The sequence below is a fragment of the Arachis stenosperma genome, chromosome 9, assembly GCF_014773155.1.
Source record: "Arachis stenosperma cultivar V10309 chromosome 9, arast.V10309.gnm1.PFL2, whole genome shotgun sequence".
Taxonomy (NCBI): Eukaryota; Viridiplantae; Streptophyta; class Magnoliopsida; order Fabales; family Fabaceae; genus Arachis; species Arachis stenosperma.
This window is the reverse complement of record NC_080385.1, coordinates 162,913,006-162,936,795: the sequence shown is the minus strand read 5'-3', so window position 1 is coordinate 162,936,795 and position 23,790 is coordinate 162,913,006. Positions and strand designations below refer to the sequence as shown.

Genomic DNA, 23,790 nt, shown 5'->3' with positions numbered 1-23,790 from the left:
GATATTTTTAAACGAAAAAGTATATAGAGCTAATTTTTTTATAAATGGTTTTCTTATTCAACTTTTTTTTTTCATTTACACTTATTAAGATTTTATTTTAATTCTAAATCATTTTTTTTGGTGATTTCCATCAAAACTTTTGTGACTTTAGATATTCTATTTTAGTTTTAGATGTTATTTTTAATGAAATTTTAGATATTCTTCTAGTATGTAATTTGAGATATGCATTTAAATATTAATATGAGCTAAAAATAAAAATTAATTCTCTAATTGAACTCTTTTTAAAATTATATAATATGCATAACTATTAAAATACTAATGACATATTTGATTGTTTTGTTATAGGATAACACATCATCAAATATATGTAAAGAATAAACATTTTTCCTATGTTGGTAGTTCATTTGAATAAATTTTTGTACCAACAATATCAATTGATAATAAATAGTGAAGGAGAGTGAAATAACAAAAGACAGAGTCTAATCCAAACTCCAAAGTGAGTCTGCGAGACGGAGGGCGCATTTTAGCGACGATGGTGCACCCAGTAGCGGAAGCTAACGAGCGCAGCCCCTTCGGTGACTTAACAGCGGACGAGTTCTACGCACGCCACTCAGTGAGTCACGGCTCCGAGTTCATCACAAACCCTAGGGGCCTCAAGCTCTTCACTCAGTGGTGGCTCCCGCTACCCCCCGCAACCGTCACCGGAACCATCGCCCTCGTTCACGGATATACCGGCGAATCCAGCTGGTTCCTCCAGCTTACCGCCATCTACTTCGCCAAGGCCGGATTCGCCACCTGCGCCATTGACCATCAGGGCCACGGCTTCTCCGACGGCCTCATCGCCCACATCCCCGACATCAACCCCGTCGTCGACGACTGCATCGCCTTCTTCGACGAATTCCGCTCTCGCTTCGATCCTTCTCTTCCTTCCTTCCTCTACTCCGAATCACTCGGCGGCGCAATCGCGCTATTAATCACTCTCCGCCGCCGCGACTCGCCGGAAAATATCTCATCCGGAAAGCCGTGGAACGGTCTGATTCTTAACGGCGCCATGTGCGGAATCAGCGAGAAGTTCAAGCCACCGTGGCCATTGGAACATTTCCTTTCTATAGCTGCGGCGATAATCCCTACGTGGCGCGTGGTTCCAACGCGCGGATCGATCCCGGACGTTTCCTTCAAAGTGGAGTGGAAGCGGAAGCTGGCGCTGGCGAGCCCGCGGAGGAAGGTGGCCCGTCCCCGAGCTTCGACGGCGCAGGAGCTGCTGCGGATATGCAGGGAGCTTCAGGGAAGGTTCGAAGAGGTTGAGGTGCCGTTTCTGGTGGTTCACGGCGGGGACGACGTTGTTTGCGACCCGGCTTGCGTGGAGGAGCTTTACGCGCGTGCCGCGAGTAAGGATAAGACGCTGAAGGTGTATCCTGGAATGTGGCACCAGCTGGTTGGGGAGCCAGAGGAGAGCGTGGAGCTTGTGTTTGGCGATATGCTTGAGTGGCTTCGTGCACGCTCGGCCGTTGACGGTGGCGCGTAAGTGCACGTGTTGTTTAGTGAATCTGTTATATGTTGTAACAAACTTATCTGATGTGTATATGACGATGATGATAATGTTGGTTGGTTCATGCTTATAACTTGGACTTTAATAAAATTGATGAGGCTTCAACCAACCAATAGTTTATGTATTTTGGATGGGGCACTCTACTATACAGATTGGGATGGTATAGAGAGAGAATATAAATTCCTTTTATAGTTATTTTTTATTATTTTATTGTTATTCAAAATGTGAGTCCTAACTTTATCAATTTCTCTTTCATCCTATTAAAGAAAATATCTGTATACTTACATTTGTACCTTATAATTCACCATTTTAGATTAGTTTTGCGAAAATGAAAGAATTGTAATAGGTTTAAATAATATTCTTACTATTCTTTTATGCTTGAATATCAAAAAGCAGGTTTTTAACTAATTTCTTTAATTAGGGTGTTTTCATTTAAGAGAAAAATATGATTTCTAATTTTTGCTAAACAATAATAGAAAATACATGTAATAACATGTGTGTTTTGCTATATCAATTGATTATGTGAAGGTATATTAGGAATTTTGTTTGTACATTTGTGCTAATAAAGGTTCGAAAATTATACTGATGATGTATTATAGAATTTATAAATTTAATTATGATCTTATTTATTCTTTTTTTTTCAGTATAAAATTGGTTGACTAAATTATTAAAATGAAATATTTTGTTTCCACAACTTGAATAAAATATTATTTCATTTTTTTTTTTTTTGGTTTGCACCAGGGTATCCATCGGGCCGGAAGCCCAATGACTAATCCCTCGGGTACTGCAGAGGCACACAAAGTGGGCGACCCTCCCAAGCAAGCAAGCTCCATTCCCATCCTTCAGTGAGTATCGAACCCGGGAGAGATGGTTAAGGGACACAGACCCTCATCCATCTGTGCCAACTTGCGTTGGTTAAAATATTATTTCATTACAAAAGTATATTTGATAAAGAAAAACATTTAAATTTAGAGCAATAATTTGTTTTGGGCTGGGCAATAAATGTTGTGTTTTCTTTTGTGTATTTGGTTTTAGGACCGGTACCCTAACCCCAGTTTCTGTGTTTTGTTATACGGCCAATAGAGTGAGTTTTTCCCTTACCAAAAACAAAATTGTTTTTTTTATTGCTTTTGGTCAGAGTCCAATAAGTTTTTTCTCCATTATATTTTTGGGTTGGACATTCTTGGATTTTACGTTGCAATTTCCAAATTTATGGGTGCGGTACTTGTGAAGTATTGAGTCGATATACCAAAATAAATAAATAAAAGTTGTACTTTGGGCCCGTTGTGGCCAGGCACTATCCAAAAATAAATAAATAAATAAATAAAAGAATCGTACCGAAAATAAATATATAAATAAAAGAATGGATTCACAGCAACCTGCAATATCACGAAGAAGGGTCAACAAGCTAGCAAGGAATCATAGCAAAGGCAACATATGGACTACAACAGATTGAAGGAATGACCGTCACAATCAATAAGAAAGAAAAGAAGGAATATAGAGAAGATTGCATCAACTTGTGGGTAAAATAGTAGCAGATAAAGAAATTAGCTTTAAGGCAAGCAAAAATGCACTTCTGGGCATCTGGGGGAACCCAGAGGACATCTTCATCTCTGAGGTAGGAAAGAACAAACTTCTAGTGAGCTTCAGGAACCAGAGAAGAGGGGTGCAAATTCTCAAAGGGGGACCTTGGTGTGTTAAAGGCCACCTCCTTAACCTGCAACTATGGGGGCAAAATGCAGCCATTTATGAAGTTAGTCACGAGTTTATGGAGTTCTGGGTACAAATACATGGAGTTCCTCTGGAATACATGGAAAGAGAAACCGCAGAAACTATTGGCAATATGCTAGGAGTAGTGGTGGAAGTGGAGGATCCAAAAAGGGGCAATGTCTTTGTCAGAACCTTCCTAAGAGTAAGAGTGGCTATAAATATTTTAAATCTCCTCCCTACAGGCTTCTGGATGACTAGAGAAGAACGACAAAAAACATGGATAAAGTTCAAATATGAAAGGCTCCAAAATTGTTACTGCCTGAGATGCGGCATCATAGGACATGGAAAGAAAGAATGCAAAAAGGAGATGGCAATGGCAAGCTGGGATCCTCTAAGACCCAGATATGAACCCGGGTTAGGAGTAAACCCTGTTAGAGCAATTTTCAACAGAGGGACGAGGAAGAACAAAGAAGAAAACTCAGAAGGACAAGAGGTGGAAGAAAGAGCGCATGGAGAACACGATCACAATACAGAGAGTGAAATCAGGCATTCAGAAAATAGCAGAGTAGGTGAATCCAAAAGTAAATATCAAGGGTCAGAGAAGGAGGGATTTGCGGGAGAAAAGGAAACTAAAAGATTGAGAGTGATGGGGGAAGAGAAGAATGACGGCGAAATCCCTGAAAAGACGGGGAAAGAAAAAGGAGAGAGAAATGAGGATAATCAGAATGGAGAAGGAGGAAAAGATACTGACGAAGGAAAAGATACTGACAGAGGAAAAGACATCATAGAGGAACTTGGGAACCTTCTACAAAACCTAGTGAAAAAAGGAAGGACCAAGCATATGGGCCAACATGAAACAAGCCCAAAACAAAAAGAGGCTGAATGTCAAGAAATCAGGAATGAGAACCAGGTGGGCCTGCCTATGAAGAAAAACTTGGATAGCCAAAGAGAAAATACAAACCACAAACCAAAAAACTCCAAGGAGGTTCAAAACAGCAACAGGGTGGACCTCTGTAACAACGGACTGAGCATGATGGAAAAGGAAGGAAGCGATGAGTGTTAATCTAAGGCCTCTACTATACATCAGCTTTTATTATCAAGATGGGGAAAAGGAAGAGAAGAGGATGAAGAAGAAAGCAGAAAGAAGACGCAGGATATTGGAGAACATAAGAGCTGCTGGAAAGTCAGAGAAAAGCAGGAAAAGAAGCCAAAAGGTAGCAGCAAAATAGAAACCCAAATCTATAACTCCACAACAGGCGAGAGATACATTGTGGAATTTCCGGAGGAAGAGGGGGAGGAAGAAGAAAACAAGGAGAAGAAGGACACAACAGAACCTTGGGAACTAGAACTAGCACAAAGCATCAAGGCCAGACTAAAGCTCAAAATGAAGAGGGAAGGAGAAGACCAAATGCTGATAGAATATGGCAATCAGGAAGGTGCAACAGAAGAAGAAGAGATGAGCAGCTATAGCAAGAAAGGGAGAAAATAAGGGAAAGAAGTCATGGGAGCAGAGATAAGAAAGACACAACAATCAGAAGGAAAGGACAACAACCAAATGATGGCTGAGGAGGCGGGCCTTACCATGCCCCACCCTCAGCCATGACCATCTTAAGCTGGAACTGTCGGAGGTTGGCGGCGCTTGCGACAGTTTCAGAGCTAAGAAATCTACGCAAACAGATAAGGCTGACCGTAGTATTTTTAATGGAAACTAAAGCTAGGGAGAAATGTATTAGAAGCATTAAGAAAAAGCTCAAATTTACTAACTGTTTTACTGTGGAACTCCGGGGTTTGTCCGGGGGCCTCTGTTTATTTTGGAATGATAGAATCGATCTTGACATTTACTCTTGGTCCCAAAATCTTATTGCTACTAATATTGATGACAGGAAAGGTAACAAATGGAAGTGTAAATTTATATATGGCAGTCCGAAATTCACTCAAAGATGGCTGCTTTGGAAGGAAATGGCTGAAAATCGAGATAGCGAGCTAATACCACAGCTGTTTATCGGGGATTTCAATGATATCATTTGCCAAGACAAAAAAGAAGGTCTTCATCCCAAACCAATCAGTCAAATGGTCGACTTCAGAAACTTCATTGATGCCAATTATCTCATGGATTTGGAGCTGAAAGGAGGACAATTCACTTGGTTTAGCAACTCAAGACATGGATTTATCACCAAGGAAAGAATTGATTGTGGCTTAGCAAACTGGAAGTGGAAGCTTATCTATCAACATGCCAGGTTAAAAACTAGGCCAGCTATAAGCTCAGACCACTGCCCACTTGTTCTTACTTTAGAGCCGAAGAAGAAATGCCCAAGATATTTCAAGTATGAAGTTCATTGGGAAGATCACCAAGAATGCAAAGAAGTGGTTAAAAGAGGCTGGAATAGAAGCGCAAGAGAAAGAAACAAATGGGAAAACTTGATAGAGAGAATGGAAGGCTGTAAAAAGGAGCTCAAAAGTTGGAGCAGGAGAAACTTTACTAAAGCTGACAGGGAAATAGCAAAACTACAGGAAGAACTCCAAAACCTCCAAAACTCAAGCTTAACCGAGCAGCAGCAGGAACTGTCGCAGAACATCAAGAAGAGGATAGAACAATTTTGGAAACAGGAAGAGAAGTATTGGGGTCAAAGATCAAAACTCAAATGGTTAAAATGGGGAGATAGCAACACAGCTTTTTTTCATGCCACAACTCTGCAAAGAATGGATAGGAATAGACTTGAGAGAATAAAGGACAGCAGTGGAAACTGGGTGACCAACAGTTCAATCATAATGAGAATGATTGAAGAACATTTCTCCAACCTATTCACTAAATCTGTAAGAGAAAGTGTAGATCAATGCATCCAAAACGTGCCAAAGAGAGTAACACAGGAGATGAATGATGAGCTCACAAGAGAGGTAGATGAAGAAGAAGTAAGAGAGGCTGTCTTCAGCATGGGAGGCCTCAAAGCCCCGGGGCCAGACGGGTTGAACGGAATGTTTTTTCAAAGCCACTGGGAGGTGGTTAAGGAAGATATCGTTGCAATGGTGAGGGACTTTTTTGAAAACGGAAAGATCCATCCAGAAATAAGCGAAACCACGGTGGTGCTCGTGCCCAAGGTCAACAGACCAGAAAATCTCAATCAGCTGAGACCTATTAGCTGTTGCAACTTCATCTATAAAGTTATCACCAAGATTTTGGTAAAGAGACTTAAAAACATGCTTAATGACATTGTCTCACCTATTCAAAGTACGTTTGTGAGCAACAGGCTCATCCAAGACAACATCATAATTGTACAAGAAATATACCATAGCTTGGAAAAAAGAAAAAGCAATGGGGCAGAGAATATGGCGATCAAGTTCGACATGAACAAAGCTTATGACCGAATGGAGTGGGATTTTATTGAGTCGGTATTGAAGGCCTTTGGGTTTCATCCAAAATGGGTCAAGCTTGTTATGGAGTGCATCACTACAACGTCCTACCGGTTTAAAGTAAATGGTGCTCTCTCAAGAAAAATCATTCCTAGTAGAGGACTCAGACAAGGGGACCCTTTATCACCTTACTTGTTCATACTAGCGGCGGAAGTCCTAACTATTTTAATGAAAGAAGCACAAGAGCAAGGAAGAATTAAAGGATTTAAGATAGCACCAACGGCACCTACACTCACACACCTTCTATTTGCAAACGATTGTATTATTTTGGCTGAAACAAATGTGGAGGAGGCATACCAAATTATTTCCATCCTAAGCCAGTACACCGAGGCATCAAGGCAGAAAATAAACTTACAGAAATCAGGGATCACATTTGGCAAGCAAGTGGCATTACAAGCTAGAGTGGACATAGAGGAGATATTGAACATGAGCACATGGGACAATCCGGGCAAATATTTGGGGTTACCAGCTCATTGGGGGAGATCAAAGAGCAAAGCTTTGGCTTGGATAGAAGAGAGAGTAATGAACAAATCGGAAGGATGGAAAGAAAATTTACTCAACCAAGCGGGAAAAGAAACCCTCATCAAATCAGTGGTTCAAGCCATTCCGGTCTATGCTATGAATGTGGTCTTATTTCCCAAAGGCTTCTGCAGAAAATTAAGTGCCAAAGTTGCAAAGCTCTGGTGGAGTTCTAATAATAAGGTCTCTAGTATCCATTGGAGAAGCTGGAGGAAGTTTTGTGAAAGCAAAAAAGAGGGAGGCTTAGGTTTCAAAGATTTTCAACAACAAAATCTAGCCCTTTTAGCAAAACAGTCATAGAGAATTTTACAAGAACCAGAGGCAATTTGGGTTAAAATTATCAAAGCCATTTATTTTCCAAGGGAATGCTTTTGGGAGGCAAAAGTAAAAGATGGTTCATCTTGGGTATGGAAAAGCATCATACAAGGGAGAGATTTCTTGAGAAGGAAAGGAAAGTGGATGGTTGGTAATGGCAGAACTATTAATATTTGGGAGGATTCCTAGGTTTACGGCATGGGGAGAATTTTCAGAGAGAGAAATCAGGAGGTAAAAGTAGTGGAAGAGCTGATAAACCAAGGAGAAGGGTGGCACGAAGTAAAGATCAAAAGGATGTTCCCGACTGATATAGCTAACAAGATTCTCAGAACCCCGATAAGCTTAATTGACAGAGAGGATAGTCTAAAATGGCCGTATAAGTCGGACGGATGCTACTCGATAAAGACGGGATACCATGCTGCTAGAGAGGAGGATAACGAACATAATCTTAATACACCATCAACAAGTGGAGAGGACAAGGAGGTGTGGACAGAAATCTGGAAACTTCAGGTACCACAGAAGATTAAAATGTTCATGTGGAAGGCGGTTCAGAATATCCTACCAGTGGGGGCCAATCTATTTAGAAAAAAACTCACAAGGAATCCCATATGCTTTATTTGCAATGAGAATGTTGAAACTACAGAACATACCCTCTTACTATGTCTATGGACTAGGGTAGCCTGGTTTGGGTCTCAATGCCAACTCAGTCAATCAACAGAAACTGTCTCTACCTTTGGGAACTGGTTTCTTAATAATGTTAGGAAAATTAGAGCAGACAAGGACAAGAATCAGGATATAATTATCACTAAAATTTCTTATTTGTGTTGAGAACTATGGAAAACAAGAAACAAAGCTTATTTTCAAAATATAGCAATCAATCCTAAGACTACAATTGAAAGAGCCAGAGCAATGGAGAAAGAATATACGGCAGCAACCAAGGAGGAGAAACAAATAGCAACAAACACAAACATGGCAAAAAAAAAAAAGGAAAGCAGCTACCTGGAAGCCACCACCAGGGGAGTAGATCAAGGCCAATGTGGATGCAGCTTTCAACTGCAACTCAGGAGAAGGAACAACAACAACAATGATAAGAGACAATAGGGGGAGACTCCTCATGGGGGCTACGAACAGAATCAAGGCAAGCTCCACCCTAACAGCAGAGGCAACAGCGATTAGAAATTCAGTCATCATAGCCAGAAACCTTAGGTTAAATAAAATTTTAATAGAGTCGGATAGCCTTCTCATGGTACAAGCTCTGAAATCAAACAACATAGGAGGTGAAGCAGAACCCATTCTAAGAGATATTTTAGAATGGATGAAGGAAGTATAGAACTGTGGTCTTACCTGGACACCAAGAAAGGGGAATCAACTGGCTCACAAGGCGGCAACAATGGAAGTGGAACGAAAGCTTGAGAGAAATTGGACTGGAAACCCCCCCACTCCGATACAGGACATTCTTCAAAAGGAGGCTCGACTAGCTAGCAGGATAGGAGCGAACACTTCCGTAGGTAGGATGCAAGCTACAAACACAGTTGAACAGCAGACAAATAAGGAAAAGCATACTACATCGGGGCTTCGAGAAAGAAAGTCACAAACCATTCAAGGAAACTTCACGAGGCATCAGATAGAAATGAAAGTTACAAGAGAGGACCAGCAAAGCAATGCAGGGAATCAGAGACAGAGTGCAGGCCAGATCGCACTTGAATTTGGAACCGTAGGTATGCCCGTTCTCGAGACGGCTCTCTCTGCCTTGGATTTAAGAGGCAATTCCACAGCACAAGGCAACGAAGCCCATCAGAACCACCTCGAGCTAAGACGAAGGGGAAACACAAGCGAAGCAGCACGGCGCGTACTCGATCGCAATTGAAATCCAAAAGCTCCCACAGGGCATGAAAGTGGCGCCATATACCATGCAATGGAGAACATTGCAAATTCAGCAGTTTCCTTCTCTTCAATTAGAGCACGGCTTCAGCATTTGTTGTGGAACCGGGGCGGATCTCTACAAACTGGGTTTTTTCTACAGGCCTTTGGCCCAGACCAAAAAAATAAATAAATAAATAAAAGAATGGATGGAGATTGAAGATCTTGAGAAGCATGAGTCAACTATTTTATTTATTACTTTGAAGGACCAACAGTGTGCGATGTCATTACAATTGGAACTATTGTTGTGCAATTGCACTTGTCTGTGTATAATAGCTTTTGTTTACTTAAATTAAACTTTTTTTTATTCATTAGTAGGATTTGGTAAAAGACACTTCATTAAGGAAGTAATGAAAAGAACATTTTTAATCGAAAATTCAATTTTTTTTTAGATTGCGTGTTGGTTGGACAAGCCCAGCCCAAACTCCACAACACAACTAAACCTTCACTTTATGATTTTTTACACTCTACTTCTTACATTGAAATTCAACTTAAATATCCCTCCTCTAATTTCTCAAGTCTCTACTACCTATCGAAGATAGCAAAGACTAGGAACAAGAGATGCTCTCTTTAGAAAGGAATGGGATCAATGGATCTCACATTCCATAAAATGTTGAATGGAGAGACTCTGAATCAAATGGACACACTTTTAGATTCAGACCGATTCGAATCAACCTTGTGCCCTCGAATCCTCGCTAAAAGGGCGAGCTACACTGCCTTTCACGGTCTTCATGATGTCTCTCTCTGCGACTCTGTTGCTACTGCATATTGCATGTCGCTCCTGCTTGTCGATTCCTGATCTTGCAATAGTCCTTCATCATCTCCACGATAACTTCTAGAGGATGGTTGATGCTCCAGTTCCTATTCAGTCGCCCTATCACCTCCAATAAAGCAACCTTGTGGGCTAATCGATTTTCCTTCCTCGGAGTCCACATGAAGCCAATTCTGTTGTCTTCGCCCTTTAAGTCTTGGATATTTCTGAGAATCGGATCAACTTCTGCAATTTTGCTTTTGATTTTCAGTGCTTTTTCATAATAGGTAGATTGTCTGATTCTATTAGAATTTTCTGTATTCCTAAACTCTGTATCAAAACTATTGCATCCGTAATTGCTGTGCTTCCTGCAACTGGACTTGAATTTGCCTTTATCTTATTGGTTGCTCCTGCTATCAGCTTTCCAACTCCATCTCTGACCACTATTACTGTGACTCCCTCACCTGTTGTTGCCTTGACGGATGCATTAACATTAGCTTTTACCCACAGTTCCAGCGAAGGATTCCAAGTAATGATTCTTCCTCTTCTCCTGTTGTTCTGTTGTTTCAAAATTAAAATCTGTTTTGAGAATTTTTTGAACTCTGTCTCCATTAATTTAGCTTTGATGATCGTTTTGATTGGATTGACCTCCTTCTTCTGAAATAATGCTTGGTTCCTTACCTTCTAAATTTTCCAACACAAAAAGGCTATTCTTTCTACCATTATCCCTTGGTCTGTTTTTGCTTTCACTTTTATTTTTCTTATGTTTTCAATGAACCAATCCCTAAAAGATGAAACCGCGTTTTCTGTCGGATTCAATTGACACTGAGCACTAAACCATACTGTTCTTGTCCAGGGACATAGGAGAATAGCATGTTCTGTAGTTTCTACTGCTGCATTGCAAATTTGGCAATCAGGCTTCCTTGTTATTTTCTTTTTGAAAAAGTTTTCATTTACTGGAATATGTTTTGAGTAGCATTCCACAAAAATATTTTGATTTTTTGGGGAACCTGTATGTTCCACAATTCTTTCCAAAGTTCTCATCTATCTCTGCTTGATATTGTTGAATCAGACTCTTGTTCTACAAGCTCTTTCTTTGTCACATGATAACCAGTTTTTATTGTATAAATCCCATTTTGCATGAATGGCCAAATAAGTTCATCATCTATCCCTAAGATACTAATTGGAGTCTTTAACATTTTGTCCTTTATATCCTGTGGAAAAATGACAGCAATTTTAGTGACATCCCATCCCTGTCCCGGCAAAATTAGGTCATTCACTATAGTAATCAAATTATTCCTACCGTTGTATATTCTCTTTAGACCCAGTACCCAATTGTCCTCCCATTCCTTTATTTTTCTCCCATTTGCTACACTCCACCTACAGTTCCTAAGTAAAAAATTTCTTCCTTGGAGAATACTCCTCCAAACCCACGACCCTGACTTATGATCCTTAGCCTCCCAAAAAGAACATTCCGAAAAATACAACACTTATAGAATTTGTGCTCAAAGAGCCTCGAGATTCTCTGCTAATCTCCATGCTTGCTTTGCTAGATGAGCAAGATTTTGAATTTAAAAGTCCTTGAAGCATAACCCGCCATTCTTTTTGCTGAAAGTTAATTTGTCCCAGCCCTTCCAGTGAATACCCCGTTCCTTTTTGGGCATTGCTCACCATAATTTGAAAATTCTTGCATTAAGCTGTTGGCAAAAATTTTGTGAAAATCTAATCACGTTCATAGCATAAGATGGAATAGCTTGTACGACCACCTTAATTAAAACCTCTCTTCTGACTTGGTTTAGCAGCTTTTGCTTCCAGCCTTCCAGTTTGTTAATTACGTTTTTCTCAATCCATGTGAATGCTCTATTCTTAGACCTTCTCCAATATCCTGGCAATCTTAGGTATTTTTTTTGGATTGTCCCATGATGCGATTCCAAGAATCTCCTCTATATCCACTCTGGTTTTTATCGAGACATGTTTGCCAAAAATAATTTCAGAATTAACTAGATTAATTATTTGCCCTGATGCTTCTATATATTCATTTAGGTGCGAAACTATCTAGTACACTTCTTCCTCTTTTGCCTCTGCTAGGATAATACAGTCATCTGCAAAATGTAGATGTGTAATGATTAGTGCATTGGGCTTGATTCTGAATTCAGATATTTTGTCTTTCTTCTATGCTTCCTTCATTAGAATTGAAAATACTTCAACAGCTAAGATGAATAAATATAGAGATAAAGGATCACCCTACCTTAAACCTCTTTGAAAAAATATTTTATTGGTCAACTGCCCATTGACTCTAACTCTATAATTAGCTCTCCTCACGCATTTCATGACCAGTTGAACCCACTTCCTCTTAAGACCAAAAGCTTTTAGAACTCTTTCCGTAAAATTCCACTCAATTCTGCCATAAGCTTTACTCATATCTAACTTGATAGCCAAATTTTCTTATCCTTATCTCCCTTTCTTTCTTAAAATATTGAATGCTTCTTAGATAATGACTATATTATATTGGATTAATCTTCCACTCACAAATGCACTCTGAATAGGAGAGACCAGCTTATCTAGCACCGTTCTCAATTTCTTCACCAATTTTTTTAATAATTTTGTAAATAAAATAGCAACAGCTAATGGGTCTTAGCTGATGCAGATTCTCTGGTTGTTTTACTTTTGGGATTAATACAATTGTTGTCTCACTTATCTCTTGTCACATAACTTGATTAATGAAAAAGTCTTTGACAACTTCACACACCTCCCCTTTTATGTCCTTCCAATGTTTTTGAAAAAATAGGTCATTCAGTCCATCTAGTCAAGATGCTTTCATTCCGCCGATATTAAACACCGCCTCTTTTATTTCTTTCTTTGACACTCCTTCAGTCAGTCAGTCATTCATTTTAGAGGATATTCTCTTAGGTATTTTGCTTATATACCTTTCTAAATTAGTCGTTTGAGAAGCCTTGAACAGATCAGTGAAGTGATTATCAATTAGCTTTAGCACTTCAGTCTTTCCTTGTACCCAATTCCCTTGAACATCTCTAAGTTTCTCAATTTTGTTCCTATTATTCCTCTAAATAGTGGTAGCATGGAAAAAAAATAGTGTTCTTATCACCCCATTTTATCCACTTCAATATTGATCTTTGATCCCAAAATTTTTTCTCTTATCTCCATAATTGCTCTATTCTAATCTTGGCTTGTCGGATCTGTTCTTCTTGAAATTCGGATAGGCTTGATCTTTGGAGTCTTTGAATTTTATTACTTAGTTTAACGATCTCTTTGTCCGCTTGAGAAAAAGTTCTTTTGCTCCATCTTTTTAATTCTTCCTTGCAATTTCTCATCTTGTCAATGAGTTTGTCCCACCCTTGTGTCCTTTATGTTTGCTTACTCCACCCCTTTTTTACTGTTTCATTACACTCCTCATGATCTTCCCAAAAAGCTTCATATCTGAATCCCATTAGTTTCTTTTCTTTGGTCTCAAAATTTAGTAAAATGGGACAGTGATCAGAACTGATGGCTGGTCTTGCCACAAGAGTAGTATTTTGGTATAATTTTTTCATTTCCAATTAGCAAGAGCCCTGTCAATTTTCTCCCTGGTTATAAAACCATTCCTTGAGTTGCTGAACCATGTAAAACTTCTACCCTTCAAGTCAATATCCATGAGTGCATTACAATTAACAAAATTCCTAAAACATTCCAATTGACATTTCGGTATAGTGTGCAAACCCACCTTTTCGTCTTGTCTTAACATATCATTAAGATTTCCTATGAAAAGTTGAAGTAATAAACTGCCATCTCTCTTTTTTGCTAACTCCTCCCACAACTTCCTTCTTTGTGCAAATTTCGGCTAGCCATACATAAAATTTTCTATTCATTTATTTTTACTTTTATCTTCTATATTAGCTTTAATGATATTGTTAACCCACATGTAAACATCGATCTTGATATTAGTATTCCATAAAAGATATAGACCACCGGACAATCTCCAAAATTCTACACAAAAAGGATTCAATATAATGAATTTCTTTTTAATTTTGTTGATAGACTAAATCCCCATTTTGGTCCTTGAGATTCACGCGATTACTCATTTTGGTCCCCGAAATTCAAAATTACCTATACTGGTCCTCCAGTTTCAAGTTTTGGCACCAATATGGTCCCTCAACTCTTTCCGGTGATGATTAGGCAAATGGAGTGCTGAGATGACACCTTTCCTGTTACGTTGGACGCTGTAACGGCTAGTTAATGTGGCGAGGGTTGTATTTGTATCCAATTTAGTCCCCCTTATTAAAACTTTGTCATTATAACTTAGATAAATAATAAGATAATTAGGGTTTCATGGACTAAATTGGATACAAATACAACCCTCGCTACATTAACTAGCCGTTACAGCGTCTAACGTGACAGGAAGGGTGTCATCTCAGCACTCCATTTGCCTAATCATTACCGGAAAGAGTCGAGGGACCATATTGGTGCCAAAACTTGAATCTGGAGGACCAGTATAGGTAATTTTGAATTTCGAGGATCAAAATGAGTAATCGCGTGAATCTCAAGGACCAAAATAGAGATTTAGTCTTTGTTGATATAATCATATTTAACATGAATTTTTATAAGAAAGACTATGACGGGCTTAACCTGTCTACACAGATTTTGTAACTCCGAGACTGTTACGGGTACCGCTAACCTGCGACAGTTCTAGCTTAAGCAACTCATGATTAGGAGTGGGTTCGCCTCCCCAGCCATAATTCTCTTCGGCATTTTCGGTGAGTTAAATACTAATATGTACTTAACAAGTGCCCTTCAGGCTAGTATCTCACCTTTTTTTTTCGGTCAGGAGTATCTCACTTTTCAACAGCACAAGCATTTTGTTTTTTCTTATAGTCTTTTGGTCATAAAAAGGGCCGTTTTGTGTGTGTTGGGTTCAGAAAAGCACATTTGAATCTTAAACAATCTTCATGCATTAATCATTGCAAAAAGAACCAAAAAAAAAAAACCTTTGATGAATCCACAGCTACTCTACAATTTCCGGAAAGGCTCAGTTTAAGGCCCAGTAATACATTTTCAATGAGTGGCCCAACAATATCTTTAACGAAATATATTTTGTGTTGTTATCAAAATCATAGAAAATTTAAATTTTGTTTTGTACATACAATAATTATATCCTAAAAAAAAGTATTTTGACCAAAAATACCTGTTAAAGGGCAAGGGTTCTTTTTTTAAAAAAACAAAAGAAAAACAGAAATAATCTTAAATTGAATATAAAATTTTTATAGAAGTAGGACTCTCCTCTTATTTTATACCTAAATGGATTAGACTGAATTCATAAGTAGGTGAAAACACAAATTCTTCCATTTTTAATTTATTTATTTCACATTAGTATTAATTATGGGTAGCAGATAAGTAACCACATATTTATGAGGTTGGATTCATTAATTAAGAATGGGACCAAATGCCATAAAGATTACAGCAGATGCAGGACCAAATCCCACGAAAAAGTGATGTAAGAGTCTGTACGAAATGGTGTAAAAATTTGAAGTAATTTATAACAAGAGAAGGTACACTTGAAAATAATCTTCCTAACTTATCTATTAGCTAGTAACAGTGTCCAAATAGTTTTGATTATATTGAAAGGGTACCCTAATAATACCTTAGATGCACTTATTGCATTCATTTCATTAACAAGCAAGAGATCAGAGTGGGGTCATTCATAGAGACAAAATTCATAGATTCATGACACAGGAGGTAGCCGAGGGTAGTGAAGGAATCGGAAGATGGGTATAAGATTCTATTACTTTAAAAACTATACTTATTAATGACGAAGTTCAATTGAATTAACAATTGAAGCAGAAACTAGAGTCTTTTCAGTTCAGTTTTAAGTTATCAAACTTAAATACATTATACCTTAGATATTATTAGTTGAATCAATTATATATTGGTCCAATGCAATTTTAATAACTATATATATTATGTGCTATCAACTTTCAAACTCAACAATTTCGGTAAATGTTACCATAAGTAAGATATTTAAGCATAACCATGCATGAATGCTGAGGTTATGAATTAGATGGAGATTCACGTGCAGTTATCTTTATATAAAATTAATAGTTAAGAATTATTTAATAATTTAATATGTTTGATTAAATTATTATTTAACAATTTTTAGATATCAACTTTACATGAAACAACTGTACTTGAGTTTCTACTTATACATTAATGAGACTTGCTACACATACAAGTTTTTTTGGCTTACAAATCTTACAAGTTGACACAAGCCCAACAAAACAAACGCATTACACTCCCACGTTAAAGAGTAAATAAAAGCATGTTATTCAACCACTTCCTGTTTCCAAAAAGCGCTACTCACCATGGATTATGTGTAAGACCCAGAATATTTGAAAAGTCTTATTATGATCAAGTCTCAAATCTTACAGTTATTTATAACCTTAATTTCAGAGATTATTTTATTAAAGATAATTAAGGCAAGTTTTGATTTATTGGATTTGAGATAAGTTATGATTTTTATCCAATTTCACAATTGTTGGATTATTTTCTATATCCAAATTTATAAAGTTGGTAGTTATGAAATAATAAGGATTTTATATGATTTGGATTAGATAAGTAATATTTTAAATATTAATACTGCTATTTTGGAAAATGAAGAAATTAAGTATACTATTTCTAATTATTTGATTTGGACATTTTATTGAAAATAATTTGTGAAAGCGATGAACAAATAGTATTTTCTATATATAATTAGTGTTGGATTTAATTGAGTTTCAATTACTATATTTTATCCCTACTTTTATTTGAAATTACCTAAACTACCCCCAGCTTGACAAAAACCCTAAGTTTCAAAATGAAACCCTAGCTCCCTCAAACCCAAGCAGCTGCAGCCGCTGCCCCTCTCTACCTTAAACACAAACACTCAGAAATATGAAGAAGGAAGAAACGAATTTAAGGGTGAAGGGAGAAAGGTTTGCCGGCGTGGAGGGGGAAGGAGGCTCACCGCGCCGCCAATCGTTCTCACCGCACCTCACCACGAGCTGCGTTCCACAGTCGCCCGTCGCATCCTCGCTGCACCGTCCTTGTCACCGATGATGGAGAACCGAGAGAGAGGAGCGTGCGAGGAGAGGAAGGGGCCGTGTCTGGAGGCTGCCGTTGTCGTTTTCACTGCTGCGCCACCGTCGGGCCCGCAATCGTGGAGGAAGCACAGCACTGTTGTGGGTCCATTTCTGTTGAACTCGAAGGAGGGGGAAGGCTGAGACTGGGCGACGCTAGGAGAGAAGGAAACGCGAGCTGGAGGAGCCGCGTCCAGTCGCTGCCGACGCGCCACCGACCGCCGTCGTTCCGCCGCAGAGTAGCCTTGCATCCGCCGCCGTCTTCGCAGGAACTTGGGTGGCCGCGGCCGCTCCTCGCCATGGAGCCCGTGTCATCGTCGTTCAGCCATCACCGGAGCAGAGCAGACGAGAGAGATCTGAAGGTGTGCTGGGAGTCCAGCCACCGCGCCCAGCCGCTGTTTGCGTCGCCGGCGCCGCCTAGGTCGGAACTGCCGCCATCAGAAAAGGGTTCTGGCCGCCAGAGGTGGTTCTGCGACTCCAGGGACCACCGCCGGAGCCTCTGGCTACTTCTTCCGTCGCCGGAAAAACTCTACCGGTAAGGGCTTTGAATTTGGTTTATTCGTTTAAGATTCCGACAGCTTTATCGCCTCTGTATGTGGGTTTCAGTTACCAACGCCGGAGTCCGGTCGCCGCTGTCACTTGAGGTGGCTGACGTGCTGCTGCCGAACCGGTTCAAGAGACCGCCGATGTTCGGTTCAGCCGTTTCTTCTTCGGTAAGTATGTTTCGGAAAGCCTCACGTTAGTTTTCGGTTGTGTTTGGTTAATAAACGAGTTTTGGTAACGTGGGGTCGAGTCCTGATTGTTATATGTTGCGATTAGTGTTGCTATGGTTATTGCAAAAGTGGCTGGGAGCTGAGGTTTTGGTTGCCGGTGATTTCGAGTTGAGACGGAAAGGACTCTGTGAGACGTTTGGGTTATGGATTTGCGTTTTGAGGTAGGGGCGCTTTTCAAAAACTATGTTTTATGTATTGGAATTATTACATATGGATACTGATGTGAGATATTGTGTATTTGGTGATTGTATCTGCCTTATGTATTATTTTGATTGACTCGAATGATTATGGATGTTGGTTTGGCTGAATTGTTGTGTGGTAGCGCGAAATTGTGAACAATACTTTTTCACAACTCTCATAATCCCTGGTCATGAACTCCAAGAACTTGGTAGTTCAATTCCATGGCATTACACAACTTCGCACAACTAACCAGCAAGTGCACTGGGTCGTCCAAGTAATACCTTACGTGAGTAAGGGTCGATCCCACGGAGATTGTTAGCATTGAAGCAAGCTATGGTCATCTTGTAAGTCTTAGTCAGGCAAACTCAAATATATATGATGATGAACGAAAATAATATAGAAGATAAAGATAGTGATACTTATGCATATCATTGGTGTATGAGCTTCAGACAAGTGTATGAAGATGCCTTCCCTTCCGTCTCTCTGCCTTCCTACTGCCTTCATCCAATCCTTCTTACTCCTTTCCATGGCAAGCTCGTGTAGGGTTTCACTGTTGTCAGCAGCTACCTCCCATCTGCGCAGTGAAAGCTAATGCACGCACTCTGTCACAGTACTGCCAATCACCGGTTTGGTTCCCTCCCCTACCGGAATAGAATCCCTCTTTTGCGTCTGTCACTAACGCCCAGTAGGTTACAGGTTTGAAGCACGTCACAGTCATTCAATCATTGAATCCTACTCAGAATACCACAGACAAGGTTAGACCTTCCGGATTCTCTTGAATGCTGCCATCAAGTCCTGCCTATACCACGAAGACTCTGATCTCACGGAATGGTTGGCTCGTTTGTCAGGCGAGCACTCGGTTGTCAGGCGATCAACCATGCATCGTGCAATCGGGAATCCAAGAGATATTCACTAAGCCTCAGATGCTTGTAGAACAAGAATGGTTGTCAGTCACCTTGTTCATGAGTGAGAATGGTGATGGGCGTCAATCATCACCTTCATCATGTTGAAGAACAAGTGATATCTTGGATAAAGAATAAGCGGAATTGAATGGAAGAACAATAGTAATTGCATTAATACTCGAGGTACAGCAGAGCTCCACACCTTAGTCTATGGTGTGTAGAAACTCCACCGTTGAAAATACATAAGAACAAGGTCTAGGCATGGCCGAATGGCCAGCCTCCCAAAGGTCTAAGATAGCATAAAACAAAGATAGCTACCCTAAAAAGGCTCCCTAAATACAATAGTAAAAGGTCCTACTTATAGAAAACTAGTACATAGATGAGTAAATGACATAAAAATCCACTTCCGGGCCCACTTGGTGTGTGCTTGGGCTGAGCAATGAAGCTTTTTTCGTGTAGAGACTCTCCTTGGAGTTAAACGCCAGCTTTAGTGCCAGTTTGGGCGTTTAACTCCCAATTAGGTGCCAGTTCCGGCGTTTAACGCTGGAATTTCTTGAGGTGACTTTGAACGCCGGTTTGGGCCATCAAATCTTGGGCAAAGTATGGACTATTATATATTGCTGGAAAGCCCAGGATGTCTACTTTCCAATGCCGTTGACAGCGCGCCAATTGGGCTTCTGTAGCTCCAGAAAATCCACTTCGAGTGCAGGGAGGTCAGAATCCAACAGCATCTGCAGTCCTTTTGAGTCTCTGGATCAGATTTTTGCTCAGGTCCCTCAATTTCAGCCAGAAAATACCTGAAATCACAGAAAAACACACAAACTCATAGTAAAGTCCAGAAAAGTGAATTTTAACTAAAAACTAATAAAAATATACTAAAAACTAACTAGATCATACTAAAAATATACTAAAAATAATGCCAAAAAGCATACAAATTATCCGCTCATCACAACACCAAACTTAAATTGTTGCTTGTCCCCAAGCAACTGAAGATCAAATAAGATAAAAAGAAGAGAATATGCAATGAACTCCAAAAACATCTATGAAGATTAGTATTAATTTAGATGAGCGGGGCTTTTATCTTTTTGCCTCTGAATAGTTTTGGCATCTCACTTTATCCCTTATAATTCAGAATGATTGGCTTCTTTAGGAACTCAGAATCCAGATAGTGTTAATGATTCTCCTAGTAAAGTATGATGATTCTTGAACAAAGCTATTTCTTGAGTCTTGGCCGTGACCCAAAGCACTCTGTCTTCCAGTATTACCACCGGATACATACATGCCACAGACACATAATTGGGTGAACCTTTTCAGATTGTAACTCAGCTTTGCTAAAGTCCCCAATTAGAGGTGTCCAGGGTTCTTAAGCACACTCTTATTTGCCTTGGATCACAACTTTATTTCTTTTTTTTTTATTCTTTTATTCTTTCTCTTTTTTTCGGTTTTTTTTTCTTTTTTTTGTTTTTTTTTGCTTTAAGAATCATTTTTAATGATTTTTCAGATCCTCAGTAACATGTCTCCTTTTTCATCATTCTTTCAAGAGCCAACATTCATGAACCACAAGTTCAAAAGACATATGCACTGTTCAAGCATACATTCAGAGAACAAAAGTGTTGCCACCACATCAAAATAATTAAACTATTATAAAATTCAGAATTCATGCAATTCTTTCCTTTATCAATTAAGCACGTTTTTATTCAAGAAAGGTGATGGATTCATAAGACATTCATAACTTTAAGGCATAGACACTAAGATACTAATGATCACAAGACACAAACATGGATAAACATAAAGCATAAAAATCGAAAAACAGAAGAATAAAGAACAAGGAAATCAAGGAATGGGTCCACCTTAGTGATGGCGGCTCTTTCTTGCTCTTGAAGATCCTATGGAGTGCTTGAGCTCCTCAATGTCTCTTCCTTGTCTTTGTTGCTCCTCCCTCATGATTCTTTGGTCTTCTCTAATTTCATGGAGGAGAATGGAGTGTTCTTGATGCTCCACCCTTAGTTGTCCCATGTTGGAACTCAACTCTCCTAGGGAGGTGTTTAATTGCTCCCAATAATTTTGTGGAGGAAAGTGCATCCCTTGAGGAATCTCAGGGATCTCATGGTGAGAGGGGTCTCTTGTGTACTCCATCCTTTTCTTGGTGATGGGCTTGTCCTCATCAATGGGAGTATCTCCCTCTATGTCAACTCCAACTGAATAACAGAGGTGACAGATGAGATGAGGAAAGGCTAACCTTGCCAAAGTGGAGGTCTTGTCCGCCACCTTGTAGAGTTCTTGGGCTATAACCTCATGAACTTCTATTTCTTCTCCAATCATGATGCTATGGATCATGATGGCCCGGTCTATGGTAACTTCGGACCGGTTGCTAGTGGGAATGATTGAGCGTTGTATGAACTCTAACCATCCTCTAGCCACGGGCTTGAGGTCATGCCTTCTCAATTGAACCGGCTTTCCTCTTGAATCTTGCTTCCATTGTGCGCCCTCTTCACATATGGTTGTGAGGACTTGGTCCAACCTTTGATCAAAGTTGACCCTTCTAGTGTAAGGATGTTCATCTCCTTGCATCATAGGCAAGTTGAACGCCACCCTCACACTTTCCGGACTAAAATCCAAGTATTTCCCCCGAACCATAGTAAGATAATTCTTTGGATCCGGGTTCATACTTTGATCATGGTTCTTGGTGATCCATGCATTGGCATAGAACTCTTGAACCATCAAGATTTCGACTTGTTGAATGGGGTTGGTAAGCACTTCCCAACCTCTTCTTCGGATCTCATGGCGGATCTCCGGATATTCACCCTTTTTGAGTGAAAAGGGGACCTCGGGGATCACCTTCTTCAAGGCCACAACTTCATAGAAGTGGACTTGATGCACCCTTGAGAGAAATCTATCCATCTCCCATGACTCGGAGGTGGAAGCCTTTGCCTTCCCTTTCCTCTTTCTAGAGGTTTCTCCGGCCTTGGATGCCATAAATGGTTATGGAAAAACGAAAAAGCAACGCTTTTACCACACCAAACTTAAAATGTTTGCTCGTCCTCGAGCAAAAGAAGAAAGAAGAGAGTAGAAGAAGAAGAAATGAGGAAGAGGTGGAAGGTGGTGTGTTCTGCCATTATGGGTGGGTTTGGGAGGGAAAGTGGTTTGAATTTGAAGGGTGAGGTTGGTGGGGATTTATGAAGGATGGATGTGAGTGGTGAAGAGAAAGATGGGATTTGATAGGTGAAGGGTTTTTGGGGAAGAGGTATTGAGGTGATTGGTGAATGGGGGAAGAAGAGAGAGAGTGATGGTGGGGTCCTGTGGGGTCCACAGATCCTGTGGTGTCAAGGAAAAGTCATCCCTGCACCAAGTGTTGCTCAAATTCACGTTTTGAGCTATTTCTGGCGTTAAACGCCGGGCTGGCGCCCATTCCTGGCGTTTAACGCCAGGTTGTTGCCCTTTACTGGCGTTTAACGCCAGTCTGGTGCCCCTTTCTGGCGTTAAACGCCCAGAATGGTGCCAGACTGGGCGTTAAACGCCCAACAGCTAGCATTACTGGCGTTTGAACGCCAGCTTCTTCTCCTCCAGGGTGTGCTGTTTTTCTTCCTGTTTTTCATTATGTCTTTGCTTTTTTCATTGTTTTTGTGACTTCTTATGATCATCAACCTACAAAAAAAAGATAAAATAACAAAAGAAAATAGTTAGCTATAAAACATTGGGTTGCCTCCCAACAAGCGCTTCTTTAATGTCATTAGCTTGACAGAGGACTCCCATGGAGCCTCAGAAATACTCAGAACCGTGTTGGAACCTCCCAACACCAAACTTAGAGTTTGAGTGTGGGGGTTCAACACCAAACTTAGAGTTTGGTTGTGGCCTCCCAACACCAAACTTAGAGTTTGACTGTGGGGGCTCTGCTTGGCTCTGTTTTGAGAGAAGCTCTTCATGCTTCCTCTCCATGATGATAGAGGGATGTCCTTGGGCCTTAAACACCAAGGATTTTTCATTCACTTGAATGATTAACTCTCCTCTATCAACATCAATCACAGCCTTTGCTGTGGCTAGGAAGGGTCTGCCAAGGATGATGGATTCATCCATGCACTTCCCAGTCTCTAGGACTATGAAATCAGTAGGGATGTAATGGTCTTCAATCTTCACCAAAACATTCTCTACAAGTCCATGAGCTTGTTTTCTTGAATTGTCTGCCATCTCTAATGAGATTCTTGCAGCTTGCACCTCAAAGATCCCTAATTTCTCCATTACAGAGAGGGGCATGAGGTTTGCACTTGACCCTAAGTCACACAAGGCCTTCTTGAAGGTCATGGTGCCTATGGTACAAGGTATAGAAAACTTCCCAGGATCTTGCCTCTTTAGAGGCAGTTTCTGCCTAGACAAGTCATCCAGTTCTTTGGTGAGCAAAGGTGGTTCTTCCTCCCAAGTCTCATTTCCAAATAACTTGTCATTTAGCTTCATGATTGCTCCAAGGTATTTAGCAACTTGCTCTTCAGTGACATACTCATCCTCTTCAGAGGAAGAATACTCAGAGCTCATGAATGGCAGAAGTAAGTCCAATGGAATCTCTATGGTCTCATTTGAGCCTCAGATTCCCATGGTTCCTCATTGAGGAACTCAGAGGAGATTGGTACACGCCCACTGAGGTCTTCCTCAGTGGCGTCCTCCT

General features: G+C 40.0%; 1 protein-coding gene across 1 annotated transcript; it reads left to right on the top strand.

Annotated features, from left to right (window-relative positions):
- Positions 1-399: 399 nt before the first annotated feature.
- LOC130950803 (caffeoylshikimate esterase-like) lies at positions 400-2,739 on the top strand. The gene is made up of 2 exons (XM_057879394.1): positions 400-1,521; positions 2,291-2,739. The coding sequence occupies exons 1-2, from the start codon at positions 533-535 to the stop codon at positions 2,316-2,318; spliced, it is 1,017 nt and encodes a 338-aa protein (XP_057735377.1). The 5' UTR covers positions 400-532; the 3' UTR covers positions 2,319-2,739.
- The last annotated feature ends 21,051 nt before the right edge of the window (positions 2,740-23,790 follow it).